Below are 17,539 nucleotides of genomic sequence, written 5' to 3' on the forward strand. Positions count from 1 at the left end.
TGAAGCTTTCGGGCCAAAAAATTTAAATTGACTTATTCATATTTTTTATTAAGAGCTTTTTCGTGGCAGAAATACACCCGGAGGTTTGCCACTGAATTAATAAAAATTTACTTCATAATAAATAATAATAATAGTAGCGAAATTACCGTTTTCTTGTATCAGGGTTCAATTCCTTTTTTTGTATAAATATCATGGAATCCATAAATATTTCTTCGTAACCCTGTTTCACACACATTGTTCATTATTGCTTTCCTACCTAATTTGCCTATATTTTAATGAAAAAAAATGTTTGAGTAAAATGTTTGTTTTAAGTCAAATACAAAAAGTTCTAAAAAATGTCAACAAAATTATTATTGATTTTTAATTGTACTTTGTTAGCCTCTCATACTGGTCCTAACTTCCAATTTTCATCCAACTTGCATCGCCCATCTTGGCGTTCATTTCACGCTTGTATTTCTGTCCATCAACATCAACGCAAAAATGTATTGGCTTTTGTCAGGCCATCTACCATTCAAGGCAAGAACAGATCAAACTCCAACAATTGGCAAAATAATATGAAACGCAGCAATGAAGAGCGCAAAACTATACCGAAGTTAGTATATTTGCATAATCCCTGGAAATATTTTTTGACGAAATTCAATTTGTGGAAATTACGTCTGCTTTGGGATCGCCAGTTTAAAGAGCAGGAATTCCTTCACGGATCAAAGCAGGTAATAAATACTTTAAGCCGTTTAAGTACTAATATATTAACTGCTTTGAATATTTTGAAATAATTATAATTAAATTATAATACACAAGCAATGGATTGTTGTGGCAACCACGCTTAATATCACTGTAATTGCATACAGATTTGCCAAAAAAAGCTCTACATGTTACTGGAGTCGGAGTCTTTGGCTGAATATAATTAATACCGGGTGTCCAGTAGCAGAATTTAGTTTTAAGTTTAAAGTCTCCCAAGTCTCTGTGGTTATTTAGTGAAGGTGTCGCAGGCGACGGGTGAAAAACCTGCGTTCACAACCGAAGCGTTATTCAAGGCCAATGATTTGTGTGCAACTATTCGTCGTAGATTTCGTTCACGTTACAATATTCGACGTTTAACTGATGTTTTAGGTAAAGTTTTGTTTCGTTCGTGAGTGCGCAGGTTTCGAGCAACAAGTTCGCGGGCAAACATCTCACGGCCGTGCCCAGCCGGGCATCGAGGGCAAATGAAAATATTGAAATCGACGCTTTAAGTTTGACGATAATCAGCGTCAGTCCATGCGCAAGAGAGCGATGGCCCTGGAACTTCCGAAAACAGAATATGAAATATTGGGAAAGAATCTTAGTAGGGATTATTCACAATTCAAATCATGCACGAATACGATTTGCGTAAAAGTTTCTGCGAGACAATGTCGGAGCCATTTCGTACTGTAAACACTATCTTTTGAAGTGAGGAAGCGCATTTTCGCTCAAATGGATTGGCGTTATTGGTTACCTAAATTACAGAACCCACTACTAAAACATGAACAGCCACTTTACAGTCCCAAAGTGACAGTTTGCTGTGCATTGGCAAGCATTGAAATGATTGAAGCATATTGTTTTTTTTGAAAATTGTCGAGAGAAAGCAATTTCTGTACGCATTCTGAACGATTATTTCCTGCCAATAATAAGAGAACATCCTTTCTTTAGCACACTCCCATGGTTCCAGCAAAATAACGTTACGCCGAATACGGCCAGAGGGACCATGGCGATACTGGGTGATTTCTTCCCGAACAAACTGATTAGCCCTTTCGGTGGCATACCCTGGTTACCCAGCTCGCCCGATCTTACCACCATGGACTTTTTTCTGTGGGAGTACCTTAAAAGTAAAGTCTATGAAACAAATCCAGCGGCCATCTTAGTACTAAAGGAAAATCTCGTTCTCGATTTTAATGACATCCCGACATCACCTCTCCAGCAAGTGGCACTGAAAACGTAGGCCAGATTCCAAGGGCATATCGGATGTAAGGGTAAACATTTAGAGGAAATCGTTAAACAAATAAAAATAGAGTCCCCACTTTTATTCTTTGTCATAGTTATTGATATAAACTTTATCATTAGTAATTATTTTTAATTCAGTTTTTTTTTGTGCCACCGCACATCCTGTATGTGTGTACGTATGGATCACAAGACATGTAGGTATGTGCATATTTCTAGGTTATTTCGGTAGCGTAGCGTTCCTTGCCTATGGGCAAACGATTTCCTATAACTCCTTATAATTAAGTCGTGGGTGTTTAGTCTTCCAATCTATATTCCATCTCTTCACTTACATGGACTTGTTGGTTAACCTCGTGCAAGTATCCACGGTTAGAGATTTCTCGGCTGTTCTGTTCTACCAGATGAATATTAAGGTGTGATTAGCTTTTTTAAAGAACTTGAAAATTGAACGGGTTAAAGCATTTAAATCTTGTTTACATGATGCCCTCTTCGTCAACTGAAGCGCCCTTCTGCTCAAAATTGGTTTAAGTTGAAATTCTCTGCACGCGACCAGTTTTTTGACAAAGTCTTAAATTTATTGGATGACGCGATTTTAAGTCGCCGAATTGCGACTAAGTTTTTTTCACACCACCACTTGTGATTTAGAGAACACTTTCGATTGCTCAAAGGTGCAAAACAAGAAAACACACTTACAACCCAGATGCTTGGGCTTACTCCCGTTACTATGTTACTTAACCTAAATACTGCGAACATTTTGCGCGATTAACATTTGCTCGAGACGAGATTTTAGTAATGAATATTTGGGTAAAATTAACACATTAATAAATTTTAAATCAGAAACAGTGGCTAGTTACTAAAATATACTTTCTTCCTTCATCACTCAATTTGTTCATGTCGGGTTTTCACAGTTTTTCGCGAAGGAAACGTCAAAATTTTAATTGCTCGAACGCTTGTATGTAATATCTATTTTACCTCCTCTAAATTGATTTTGTACGCCAATGATCCGAAAATGTATAATACTGACTTATTCTGACTCTGTCGACTTTCCCACGGGTAGCGAAAACATTGCACCTTCTCCAGTAAACCTAAAAAAAAAAAACAAAAAAGACCATTTTATAATTAACGAAGTTGATATCATTCCACAAGCAACGTTTCATAATAGTTAACACCCTGTGACAGAGAATCTCCAACACTGGTTGTTGCCCTAGTTTACATCCCACATATCTCCAGTTATGAGTCACCATGGTTAGTCATTACACAAACCAAAGAGGTGAGTTTACACACACACACACACACACGCTCACTCACAATGGAAAGGCATACAAGCCAGTTCACCTCAATGCCTATACTTCACAGCTCAACTGCAACTTTTATACTCGGAAGCAGTTGTATTGTATTGGGTATTATAATTTTGTTCGCTATTGAAACTTTTGTGCGCTATTTGAACATTTTAACTAAATTTTATTAAGTCATTAATTTAGCATTTCAGACTCTGAAAATCAAAGAGTTAGTACCATTTTTAATTTTTTGTTCGACAATTGTTCGTCATTATTGATTTTTAATTTCGGGTTACAATGTGTTTCATATAAGAAGTCTAATGTTACCCGAATAAAATTTGGCAAACCAATCAGCAAAATACACTAAGACACTTAATGTTTCACCCTGTCTGCAATGGCATAGTTCCATGCTCGAACTCGTAAATAGGAGAATTTCAGATTGTTCCATTTTTGAAAAAGTGTATTTTTAAAAAGATTCCTATATAAATATTTTAGAGAGATTCACGGTTTTCGATGCGAGTAAATATTTGAACAATGGCAAATAATTACACTGTGCGACAGTGAAATTATACTTTTATGGAGACTTGTAGGCATAGTAAAGCTAAGAAAAATGGTATAGGAGAAATTTCGAATACACCCCCAAAATCTCATTTTATGGCCATAAAACCGTTTTTCAGTAGGTTGATGTGAAGAATAACTCCTAACTTCGCCAATTTCCATCCGATTTCGAATTTGCTTTTTTAGTTCGAAAGAACAAAAACAAGTCTTTTTGACAGTGTGTTGACAATTTTTCTGAAATGACAGCTGACGAGACTGTAGGCGGAAGTATTTGGATTTTTTTTATTTTTTCTCTATTTTTTCAATTTTGACATAATTTTTACGATATTATCCGATATTGAGGATTTTTTTTAGTACCCTACTGTTATAGTAAATTTAATTTTGCGTCAAATGAGCTATATTTGACTGTAATTGAATTAAAATTAATAGAGTTGTGTGAGTTTTAAGATTTTATTTTTTTTTTTTTACTAATTTGGTATGTAGGTATAGCTTACGCTAAATGGGAATAAGGATGTGTTTTGATGCGTTATTATAGATACGTAATATTTATTTATTAATTTTAATTCAATTACAGTCAAATATAGCTCATTTGACGCAAAATTAAATTTACTATAACAGTAGGGTACTAAAAAAAATCCTCAATATCGGATAATATCGTAAAAATTATGTCAAAATTGAAAAAATAGAGAAAAAATAAAAAAATTCCAAATACTTCCGCCTACAGTCTCGTCAGCTGTCATTTCAGAAAAATTGTCAACACACTGTCAAAAAGGCTTGTTTTTGTTCTTTCGAACTAAAAAAGCAAATTCGAAATCGGATGGAAATTGGCGAAGTTAGGAGTTATTCTTCACATCAACCTACTGAAAACGGTTTTATGGCCATAAAATGAGATTTTGAGTGTGTATTGGAAATTTCTCCTATACCATAAAAGTATATTTAATTTTTTTTTTGTCACACAGTGTTATCTATTAAACTTGGCGATATTACATAAAAAATGTTTTCACCAGAGTATCTTAAGTTCCTAATAAATTTTCTTTCTGTCTGCTCTTTAGGCTGCCATTGTGATCACGGATATTATTCGCACTCAGAATACAGAAAAAATTAACAAATTTACGACACCTGTTGGTTTTCAACAAATTACACGTGATATGTTGCTCTCCAGAAATGACACACGGCTGAAATTGGTGAGATTCGAAATGGAGCACTTACGCAGAGCGATACCAATGAAGGTGTCGATACGAAAAAATTTCGGTAAAAACAAAAAAAAAAAAAACAAACAAACAAAAAATCTTTGGTTGGCAATTTTCACGAATTTTTGCCCTCACCAGAGTTTGTTGGGGCTTTGGGGTATGGCAACCGGTCCAGAGCTGTGTGGAAGCTCAACTGGTGGTAGTCTTGGCTACGACATCTGGCTGAAATCTGACTTAATTCTGGTGCCACGAGGAACAGGAGTCCTCGGACTTTGCTCCGACCTGTTGGTGAGGAGGGCCCCTCGGGGAGTATCGTGGTTGTTGTGGTCTAACACCCAAACGCGGGTAAAGCCTTTTTGGCTCGATGTGGAGTTTCGACAGAAGTTTAGATAGGTTCCGAGCCCCACCAAGCTAGTATATCCATTCCACACTACCAATTGGCAACGTACATGCTTTGAGCGTTTTGGGGCGCTAATCAACGCTGTGATTTGATCCCCTGTGCTTTTGAGCACCTTAGGGTAAGGCCGACGTCGGCAGGTGCCCACGTAAATTACACCGGATGTTTACGAGAGTTTTGGACAGACTCGTAACATTTCCTCATAGTCAGTCATAGTCGTTTCTAGCTTTCAGCAAAGATGAGCGAAAATGAAGATTTTTTTATTGATTAAATTTTTGCTAATAAGTGGTAGGAAAATAGAAAATGCTGGCAGTGTTGCTAGCTTTTGTGTTTCAAAACGCACTGAAAATTGGAAAAAAAGTTATGCTAATCATAAATAGAATATTTTTTTCATAACAATTTGTGTTTAAGCGAAGTAGAAAAAAAACTTGTAATGTATTATGATTCAATAGTAAAAGGTTTGCCCAGTCAGCAGCTTTCTCGTTCGCTCTTAACAAATCGACTCCCGTAGCAAGACACTGTGTTGCGAAATCTAGAGATTTTGAGTAAAAGTGGATAAAAAGTAAAATTTGAAAAAGCGTATTTCATTCTCAAAATCGTGTGCTTACGAGCAACAACTCGCTCAAGAGTTTGTATTTGTATATCCAGAACTATTATGATATGAAATACATCCAGGCATACTGGTTATGTCAGAACATCGTAGAGTCATTGGGGCAATGGGCGCGAGAAGTGGACTTTTTGACCATCCGAAACATATGCATTTGGTGCGCTTAGCAATATGTAATTCATCACAGTGCGCAATACCACATGTTTTGCTACCCATGGTAAGGTACAAACTAATGAAACGAAGTGGCTTGTGTTTTTTTGCATTCTAAGTTTCAAAAAGCAATAAGTTGACAACCACGCATGCTGAGCACTGATTTTCCACAAGCCTCACATTGAAATATGTTATTTACATTCAACTTCATATTTCGTGGTTATACATACATATACATATACTAGCTGACCCGGCGAACTTTTTTCCGCCCTAGAGGCAATAAAAAAGCAGATTTTTGATTTTATTAAGTTAATTTTTTATGAAGTCTTTTAAACTCAAACGGAAGGTCGGTTAAGATCATCGGGATCCTCGGAATGAAAACTTCTTCACCTTCGAATTTTCCTTTGAGTATCGTCGCATAAATCACATTGTTCATCAATTTATTTACCACCAAACGCCTACCGTTGCAAAGTTTTGGTGGGCTTATGTTTCGAAGCATGATTACTACAGAGCCAACTTTTAGGCGTAAATTGTGCGGTGGTAAGCCAGACACATCCAAGGAGTTTAAAAATTCAATTGGATAGTTGGTGGCTTCATCTTATTTGTTACACAGTCAATGGATTTGAATGAATGCATTGTTCCAATGATATCATTTTGAATTATGTAGTTTAGGTCATCTACATCTTTATTCTTAGCCGCTAAAATTGCTCGCTCACTCAACCATTCATTATTTTTGTAGTTATTAATGATGTTTGGGAAAACTTTATTGATAAGTTCGTCTTTCGATGAGACAAAGTTACAGACATTCTGAGGAAATGAAATCAATCCGCTCGATTCGTCGACAGGTACTCGACCATTACCGATAGTCAGTAATTGCTCAGAGAAATCTTCAGTAGATGTATCATTAAGTAATGCAACTCTCATGTTTGTCGTCAGCTGAAGTTTCTTCACATAGCGCCATAGATTCGATGATTTGAGGCAAGCAGCCGTTGATCTTGGAATCACTGGCAGGGTTTGGCGGAAGTCGATAGACAGTAAAATCATTGCACCTCCAAAAAAGTCAATAATGGCAATTTCACTCTTCTACTAAGGCAGCACAATCCGGGCGTTTCTCCGGAAAACTTCAATGCGCCACAATACTCGCAAACAACGTTCATTGGCCCAATGCAAACGCTAGGATGCAAGCAGTAATCAGTGTTGCAATCATATCGAAACGCTGCTCGATTCAAATCAGTACTTGATAATTCTCTTCTTGTGTGTCGAAAATGATCTACTTGTTGATCTCTGTTATTCGCTCGACGATTTCGCATTACCAACCTAGCCGTTTCACGGGCTGCCTCGCTTTGCTCTTGTGATTGAGAAGCACAAAGTCGAGCTATACTAACGCGGCGCTCTTCACGGGCAATACCTTGCGCTTCTTCAGTCGTTTCATTCGCAATGTTTCGTATACTTTTCGCATTACGGCTTTGTCGGGAAAGATTCGATCGTCTTGGTCGCGGCATTGATAATGATGACTCAAAGAGAATACAAATTACTGTGATTATATATTACTGACAAAATTTATATTATCTAATTTTCTACTTAACCATAGACAAAATTACGTTTAGCTGCCATTTGCGTTTTGTTATTCGATATCAGATGCGTTTTTGTTATACCACATTTTATAGTGACTTCACGGAAACGCGTTCGAATGGGATAAAAAGTATCCTATGTTCGTCTCCTGGTTCTAAGCTACCTCTCCACCAATTTTCAGCAAATCGGTTCAGCTGTTCTCGAGTTATAAATAGTGTATCTAACATGGCTTTCTTTTATATATATATTTATCGTGCTGGTATATATTTATCGTTCGCAGTTTGTTTCCATTTAAGTAAAAAGCGCTCGTTAGCTACTATTTTTGCAAAAAGGGATTTCATTTTTCCACTTTCTTCGCCCCTCTTAAGGGGGACCGCTCCTCCAGCACTTTAAAATTTTTAATCTTTTTTTTTTTGCTATAAAAATTCATTTAGAATCTAAAGAATATCTTTTCAATGTTTTCCGCCCTGTCAAATATAACTCAAAAAGAAATCAAGATATCAACTTAAAATTTTACGACGATATTCTTAAACATATTGGTTTGTGCATGTCACTTAAATATTGTATTAATTATCCCTAAAAATATTGTTTTGATTAATTTGTTTGTAAAAAAAATATGAAAAATTCTTTATTTTTCTTTCTTTTTCGTTAAAAACAGATAAGTGCAAAGCGGAATAGCTTATTTTAATAAAAAAATGTTGAGTGGCTGATTTCAGTTGATAACAAGAGGCTGTACATTTCACGGCGCAAATTAAAGAATTATATATTCATTTATATATTCATTTAAGCATGAATATCAATATGCAATTTATTTTAAGATAATGAATACTCTCAGTTTTTCACAAAGAAATGATTGATAAACTCGTTGTTTGGAGGACATGCCCCCTTACTTTTTGTAAGAGAGTGTCAAAATTCTTATGTCACAAGTGAGCAAATCTGTAATAATTGAGTCATGGTAACGTATCACATAATTCAATAACACAAAATCTATGCGTCTGTAATACAGTCTGCTTCAGAAAAAAGGAACCGCGATTATTCATGAAGTATAAAATATATAGGTATAGTTAAAATTTGTTTACATGAAAGTATGTATTAGCTGCGCAACTAAGTTTTCACTGTTTTTATTATGAAAATACAACTTTATTTTGAAAAAATGGTTACAAGTGAATCATTGAAAGTATTGCTTATCGCTGGCTACTACTTTTTCCCATCTTTCTGGTAGATCTCGTATACCGTCGCGGTAAAACTGTTAATTTTTGAGGCTATCCACGGGTCAAGCCGTTTTTTGATGTCTTCATATGAATGGAACTGCTGGTCAGCTAGACCATGTGCCTTCGATCGGAACAGGTGATAATCAAACGACGTAATATCTGGAGAATATGGCGGGTGGGGTAGGATTTCCCATTTTAGTGTTTCCAGGTAGGTTTTAACGGGTTTGGCAACGTGAGGTCGAGCATTGTCATGCTGCAGAATGATTTTTGCATGCCTTTCCCCGTATTTAGACCGTTTCTAGCGCAGTGCTCGGCTCAATCGCATCAATTAAAGTCGATACAGATCTCCAGTGATGGTTTCGCTTGGTTTTAATAGTTCATAATAAATAACACCAACTTGGTCTCACCAAATACATGGCATAACCTTCGCAGAGTTAATATTCAGCCGAGGCAACGACGTAGAAGCATGACCGGGCCGTCCTCATGACTTTCTTTCTTTGGATTGCTGTAATGAATCCATTTTTCATCATCCGTCACGATGCGATGAAGAAAACCTTTTTTGCCGCTAGAGCAGTTGTTCACAGGCGAAAAAACGATGTTCAACATGCCTTGGTTTTAATTCATAAGGAACCCAAGTCCCCTGTTTGTGAATCATTCCCAAAGCATGCAATCGCTTGGAAATGGATTGGCGGGTAACTCCTTATACTGCACCAAGCTCTACTTGCGTTTGACACAGATCCTCATTGAGCAATGCCTCCAATTCAGAATCTTCGAAGGTTTTTGGCTTTCCTTCACGCGGACGGTCGTTAACATTAAAATCACCGTCTTTGAAGCGACGGAACCAATCTCGGATTGTTGTTTCACTTTAAGCAGCATCTCCATAAACTTTTTGTAGCTCTCGATGCGCTTCAGCCGCCGTTTTTTTTCGAATGAAAGAGGAAAATCAACACTTCCCTCAAATGACGATAATTCGGCACAAAATGAGATATTTTCACAAAACCAAAAGTGTATGATACCAAAACAAAATCTGTAATGTGTCGAAGCAGTTTGTTTACCATATGTCTAAGCTTGGTTTATGACGTTTAAGTTATGTTAGAATCGAATAGCACACACCACTGACGGCATCTATTGACTATTGACAAATAGCAGGAACTTAGTTGCTGACCATTACAAAACTACGAGCCGCAATTACTCAATAAGCCGTGTAGTCCTCATCGTTGTCGAGTATTGCCTGGCATCTTCTTCATGCTTTGAACCAGCTTTTCTGTGTAGCTCGTCGACAAATAGGACCAGATTTTGCTTTAAATCAGGAACTGGCCTTCCGGCAATAGGCGTTATAATTGTCACAACAACATTTTTTTTTCTAATCCGTTTTTATGTGGAGAGATCGGCTACGAACTTACGTTCTTAAAAGTATTCAACGAGCTTAACTTCTGCATTTGAGTTCAGAAAAAGCACTAAAAAGGGCACAAAGCACTAAATCATTTTGTTGGCATTTTAATTTTCAAAAAGCACTAAGTTGACAACTATGCCTGCTGAGCACGGTTTTCTACAAGAACGATAAAGCAAATACCTATTACTCCAAGAATTGTCTGAAAACTCCAAAACAGGATTTAGATTATATAATGAAGAGGATAGAAAAAACTACAAACCAGCGAGAAGATTCAGACCGTACTTTATTATTATTAATATTTACGCACGAGCAATTAAGGCTATTGGTTTTCGAGCTTACAATACAAACTGTTGTAGAGTTCATTATGTGTTAATATTATTTGATATTTACTATATGTACATAAGTAAGTTTAGATACAATACTTAAGATTAATTCTGTTTATAACATGTAAATAATATTGATATGATAGTCACTAGGTTTGCTCAGAATAGAGAGTGGGGATGGATTTTGAAAGATGGCAGAGAATGCTTGTGTAAGACTGGGGCACAAGGATAGGAAGTGGGTGATGTTTAGTGGGGAGATAATACAAAAACGACAGATCGGCTGCAGTTCTCGTTTTATGATGCAATTGAAGGTAGCCTTAGAGGAATTCCATTGGGGTTTATTTGCTTCTAACACTGATTGTAGTCGAATCAGTCAGAGGCAATTTTTTGTTTAAATTTATTAAGAGAGTTGCTGGTAAACAGCTCTTTAGAATTGATACCAAAGTTATGAACAAGCTGCAGGTATTTGAGTTTGGTTGTTCGATCGGCGTTTGCATCCCCTTGACCATTTGATTATCCAGGAATCCACATAAGATTGGTTTTGCAATATTTGCGATTAGTTTATCTTTTATGTCCGGATGTTATCCGGATGTTTTGGCTTCGTGTTATGGCATATATTTAATGCACAGAAGGCAATTTTGTCTCGGCATTAAAAACTGATTGAGAGGCGATTAATATGTATACCATGAGAAGTTGTGTTGCAATTGCTATCTACTACCGTTAAAGTGAAATATAAGTACATAAAACTCTAATTTTCATTTTTAAAAGGGTGTATTGCTTCCAAAAAGTGTTGGGCGTATGATGATGCAGTAGTTTCCGGTTTTTTTTTTTATTTATATTAGTAAAAACATTAATGAATGAGGTTTCAGTTAGTTTTCGTGGTGGGTGAATCTGCTTTTTTGACTGATGTTAGTAAGATAAATTTAAACTTTATAGAGAAGAAATAAGAAGTGAGATTGCTGAAGATTTTTTCATGCGGCTGGTTCTCTTATTAGTAGTAGTACCCAGTTATAGAGAAGACTTGGGATGGGGTGAACTTTATATATCCGCGCAAAATCAATTATTATTATTTTGGGCTGGTTGTTAATTTTTGGAATCAAACAAACTTTTAACCAATGAGAGTTACAATTTTTTTTTTTTCAATGGAAATACTTTATTTGCAATCTATCTTAGAGTACAGATATTCAGCAAAGAAGATCTTATTACCTAATGACAGCATAGTATTTACACTGGTGCAAAACTACATAGAAAACTATAGATTTTTTTCTTTTTACAATTCTTTTGCATATTTTATGTCATTAGATTTAATTTTTAATCGAAAATTGTATAACTTACTTCATGTATAACTTATATTAGAATTTTAAAATTTATTGGAGCATTTTAACAATTTCATATTTAGCTCTTTTTTTTTGTTTTTTTTTCTTTTTTTTGGCTTGTTTTTTTATTATTATTATTAAATTGACAAATTTAAAGGAATGGCAAGTCTAAGACATGATTGCGCTTTAATCGTCTAATTTCATTGGTTGTGTCCAACAAGCAAATAGGATTTGTGTTTACATGATTTGACAATCGTTCAATGTATCTCTTAGAATATACTGAGATTTCTCTCTTAACAAATGGAATAGCTAGATCCATGTGCATGGCTTCGTTTGTGATAAACCAAGGTGCATTAACAAGTGTTCGTAAGGTCTTTGACTGGTAGCGTTGCAAAATCTCCACATTGGACTTACTAGCAGTTCCCCAAAGCTGTATACCGTAGGCCCATATAGGCTTCAATATAGCTTTATACAATCTAACCTTGTTTTCTAGACTAAGTTGAGATTTGCCTCCAAGTAGCCAGTACATTCTTTCGGTTTTATTTTTAAGCTGTTGATGCTTAGCTTTAATATGACTTCCATGTGAGGCGTCCATCAAGATGCATTCCCAAGTAGTTGACTGTGTCGCTAGTAGGAATTTGATGACCATTTAAATACACTGGAGGACATTGTTCTCTTCTTAGTGTAAATGTAACATGAATAGACTTTTCATGATTAATATTAATTCTCCATTTATTGAGCCAAGTTTCCAAAGTGTGTAAGTGATTTTGTAGCAGGGAGGAGGCCTCTGCAGGGGACTCACTAGATGCGATGAAGGCTGTATCATCAGCAAAAGTCGCCACTTCTACCTTTTCTGTTGTCGGCATGTCGTAAGTAAATATCGTATACAAGACTGGGCCTAAAACGCTACCCTGAGGCACACCTGCGTTGATACTATATACTTCAGAGTTATATATAAATATTCAATTCAATTCAGTTTATTCCCCCATGACATTAATTAGTCTTACGGACTAAATGCACAGAATGATAATTCTAAGTAAATTATAAAGAGACTTCCGCCATAACATACATATTTACATATTCTCTAGTCAAATGACTACTTAACGCCTAATGCAAATTGACGACACATTCAATTGCGGATTTAAATACAAATCTTGGTAATGAAAAATCAATATAACCTTTTCTTAATTTTTTTTCTATAATTCTGAAAGTACTTTAAAGTTTGGAACTATTGTAAAATAATTAGTCTGGGCAACTTAGAGATAAAATGGATGGACGTCATGTTTCATCGTTTCTATCGTGTAAAATTGTACATAAGTCTACTTCACAAAAGGTCAAAGATGACATGAAAAAAGGTGCCACTTTTGAAAGACCCTTAATTTTTCGTATTTTCATTTTGTGATCTCAAGGCTGGCATGGATTAGGTTAAGGTGGTTGCCACTCTCCATGAGAATGTATTGCAGGCCAGTTAGATCTGGAGGTGGATGTTTGGCCTCATATTAATTATGTGCGTCTTGATATTTTTGAACGAGTGGAGAGACCTACAGTTGTATACTCAGGATAGCAGATGGTTTTCTATGAATTTTTTCATGACAGAAATGCATGCGGAGGCTTCCCATTGCCTTGCGAAGAGCGAACTCTTTTAGAAAAAACTTTTTCTATCATTTGGTGTTTTATACCTGATTAACTTATTATATTAACTTATTTCAACGCTCGAACTATTCTGATGGGATTGCGCTTGCTCTGGCACGCCCTTTGCTGCCAAATTACAATATTATCTCTCGCTGTGAAACAGTTGAGATCAGCATTTTGTCAAAATTCACTTACACCGTAATCCATTTATATGATTGATTTCTATATTATTTTTCCTTTCACACTTTAGGACGCCGTTATTGTTTCATTGATATGTTATTTGTTGGCCTGCGAAACACCAAGGACTTTGAATCTACAGAGGAGTTGGTGGAAATTAACGAAGTGTTGCGTAAACTTGACACGGATATGCGCACACCCATGGAAGTTATGGCAGTGCCACATCGCATTGTTTTTGCTGAGATTTTTATGCGCTTCCGCCGGGACTACACACCTCCCACGGACAATCCATCGAACAATGTGCGAGACAAGGACTGGTCGGTGTCATTCTACAAAATCCTAACATTCGATGTACTGAACTATAGTCCTAAGTCATAATCAATGCAATACTAATATTATTTTCCAATACATAAAGAAATAAACTAGGCTGAGAGTTTCCAAAATTACTAATATATTTTTCGAAAATAAAGAACGAAATTGTCTATTTAAGACTTCTATGTGAGACATATGCATGCAAACACTTATCCGGGGTTCCAGGTAATAAAGGAGTCACAGTCAAGGCTTTCAACATATCTTCAATATTTTCCCGTTTGCTCATTAGCTTTATAAAATCTATATATTTTTTATTTTCTTCTAGTAATTCACGCTTTTCCTTGGTTAGAACAAGATTTTCGGTGGTGGCAAGCGCCTGACGATGCCAAAAATTGTGCATGAGCTCCATTTGCCTTAAAAGTTCCTACGAAATACATATGTATATAGAAAATATATTGATAAGCTTTGTATTCCTTTTTATTTTTAAATCTAGTAATCACACTAGTGAAAATGGTAAAATTATAAAAATTAATTCTTTACGCCAACAGACTAATTGTTTTTCGAATAAGACAAATACTACTTTATATCTACCTCTTCGGTCATGTCCACATGCGATTCTAAGTTCAGCGCTTGCAACTGGAATGCCATTTGCTCCTCGGAGATTCTCTTCTCATCCGTGGGTGCTACAACTTTTTCTGATTCTGTTTGTAATTTACGGCAATTGGCAGTGAGCGAAAGCAGCAACTCGCCATACTTCAAAAGCTTCTGATAGTCCTATGCATTAACAAAATAATTAGAGAAATAACAAATGAGTGGCTATTGCAACATAACCACTGCTTCACAAACCTTCAGCATGCCATAGCATTCGCCAGACACAGTTTGCAACTTCTCGAATGTTACGCGCCTATCGCGTTGGATGCTTCGTTCGATTCCCTTGCGCACCTGCATAAAATATTCCTGCTCTAGTCGTAAGTCGGTGAGTCGTCGCTGCGCCTCAATTTCACTGTGCAACATATCGCGTTGCAGGTCGCTAAATGTGCGCGTCAGATGGAATTCTACGTCATTTAGTTTCCTCGATTCGATGACGAAATTACGCTGTCGCTCCATTAGCATATGTATGTGCTCATACTTTTTTGGATCCAACGAGGTATTCATCTGTGAGTTAATAAAGTCAATGAGCTGTTTGTGTAATGCCTTCATTTTTGCAATGACGCTGTCTCGTATTTGAAAACGTTTCTCAATCTCGGTATTCACTCTACTATCTTGTTTGTCCACAAATATATCATAGTCGGTGAGCATTTGATTTTCCACTACTAAATTTGTGGCATGCATGATATTTTCGCAATTGCTTCGAAAGCCATTTTCGATCTCTTTTCGGGAGTTTAGTTCTTCCTGGAAATCTTCAATAACTTGCTGTGCCTCTGTCTCATAAAGTTGCTTAGAAACTTCAATTAAGGTGTGGTAACAACCTTTTTGGGAGAAAGTTATTTTTAAGTAATACTTGCAGCTTTCAGGTTGCGTATGTGTGTTAAACTTACTAATGGTAAAATCCAGCACCTGTAGATGACGCTCGAAATTTCTTTTGTGCATCTCTTGTGTGGAATCAATGTCTGCCAAAAGACTTTGAACTTTTTCATCTTTTTGTTGCATCACACGTTGGGCTTTCGTCTGCCACTCCTAGGCAAGAGGAACAAGAAAAAGGAATTGAAGTTGAAGTTTTTTTCGAGTTACTCTGACACTTGAAGTTCTATACATACCAGTACTTCTGTTTTTAGTTCTTCTATTTTGATCGTCTGGCATATTTCTTCCCAATCCTCTTTGCCTCTTCTTGCAGATCGCTTGGATAATTCGAGCTCCCGTTTTAAATGTTGCTAAATTTAAAGTTTCATTTATTACCCATGTATAAATTTATTTGCTTAAAAATCTGCCGTCTGCGATACATACAGTTAACTGTAATTTCTTAAACTCGATCTCTTTTTTCAATCTTAACTCTTTCTTTTCAGCTTTGGTTAACTTCTTCTTCTTCTTTTTGGGTGGAGCTACCGGCGGTTGTGACAACTCAGCTTCAATATTAGCCAGGTAATTGTCATCAAGTACCGTTACACGGGGGCCTTCTGGACCAATTTCCATGTTTGGTTTATATAGTCTTTGCAAATACTCGTTAGGGTGGATAAGAAATAATTAAGAAATTGAGAAATATTTTTATACGAAAACTGTGACAAATGTTGTATGAACAATGAAAAATTTTCAAAAAGGTATTGATGTATGTGTGCGTGAAAGTGTTATCTTTGTTTGCTTGATTAATCAGAACTGTACTCGTATACTCTTTCTGTAAAAAATTCAATAATATCGATCCCAACCGTGGTGGAAAACTATATACGAGTATGTAGAGGAAGTTGGGGAATTGTGGGACATGGGGAATTCGTCCACGTATATGACGCGAAAGATCGAGTCGCTGTCATCGTTTTGTCTCATTAATATCTTAATTTTCAATTGATGACATATGTGCATGCATTGGTTGCGCTCTTCAAACATCACGTAAAATTTTTTTCGCAAAAAATGTTTTCGGCTATTTAATTTTAAGTATCATTACTGGACAGGAATCGTATATGAACATTCGTCGTGTTTCCAATTCGTATTCTCAATTGCGAAATTAGAATTCTAATACTCCCTTGCAAAAGATTGCATTTAAAAAGGTTGGAGAAAGGCGAACACTCTCGTTTACTTAGGTTAGGTTAACCTTGCTGGCATTAAGCTACGCATAGACCTTTTGGGCCCTAGTGATACCAGATGGAGGGCGACCTCTATGAATACTGCAAGTAGACATCGTGCAGGATGTCACCGTTTTTGGCGAATCTAAGCAGAACTGGGAGATCCGCTTTTGAGACGTCCTCCAGACCCTCAAACAGTGGGGCGCCCAGGCATTTTGAACGCGTTTTTAATAATGCTGGCCAAGCGCACTGAAGGGGTTCTAAAGTTTCCTCAACATCCTCTCTGCATTTCCTGCATTTGTCCGTGTTAACAATCACTATCTTGTACACATGTGCAGCCAATAGATTATGGCCCGACAGCATACCTATGATAGTTCTGCAGTCCTTTCGCGAGATCGTAAGTACGAATTGAGTCAGTTTTTTGTCGTTAGTTCTACACATAACTTTTGCTGTTTGGCATGTGGTCAGATAAGAGCACCTAGCTTCCACTCGCTTTGTCATATAGTCGTCCATTTCATTGTATACAGTATTTAGCTGGTTTTGTATGTCACTTTTTGCCATCTCATCTACTATTTCGTTTCGCAGCACTCACTAACCTCCCAACCTTCGCTGCCAGATTTTCCGTTATAAGGTCAATAGATGGTATACTGAGTATCATTTCCAGCGCCGCTGTTGGAGTGGCGAGCCGAGCAACGAGCCGCTGAATCCTTTCCAGTGCCATTAAGTATGCCAGTTTTCTTGTCGCAGTCCACCATAC

General features: G+C 36.6%; 2 protein-coding genes across 2 annotated transcripts; one reads left to right on the forward strand and one right to left on the reverse strand.

The window, feature by feature from the left end:
- The first annotated feature begins 284 nt into the window (after positions 1 to 284).
- Positions 285 to 14,205, forward strand: LOC129242718 (uncharacterized). The gene is made up of 3 exons (XM_054879514.1): positions 285 to 710; positions 4,844 to 5,042; positions 13,833 to 14,205. The coding sequence occupies exons 1-3, from the start codon at positions 336 to 338 to the stop codon at positions 14,135 to 14,137; spliced, it is 879 nt and encodes a 292-aa protein (XP_054735489.1). The 5' UTR covers positions 285 to 335; the 3' UTR covers positions 14,138 to 14,205.
- LOC129242717 (interaptin) lies at positions 14,188 to 16,370 on the reverse strand. The gene is made up of 6 exons (XM_054879513.1): positions 16,016 to 16,370; positions 15,829 to 15,942; positions 15,610 to 15,748; positions 14,918 to 15,540; positions 14,663 to 14,845; positions 14,188 to 14,495 (listed from the first exon to the last, which is right to left on the reverse strand). The coding sequence occupies exons 1-6, from the start codon at positions 16,199 to 16,201 to the stop codon at positions 14,241 to 14,243; spliced, it is 1,500 nt and encodes a 499-aa protein (XP_054735488.1). The 5' UTR covers positions 16,202 to 16,370; the 3' UTR covers positions 14,188 to 14,240.
- Positions 16,371 to 17,539: the final 1,169 nt, after the last annotated feature.

This window comes from Anastrepha obliqua, chromosome 3 (genome assembly GCF_027943255.1).
Source record: "Anastrepha obliqua isolate idAnaObli1 chromosome 3, idAnaObli1_1.0, whole genome shotgun sequence".
Taxonomy (NCBI): domain Eukaryota; kingdom Metazoa; phylum Arthropoda; class Insecta; order Diptera; family Tephritidae; genus Anastrepha; species Anastrepha obliqua.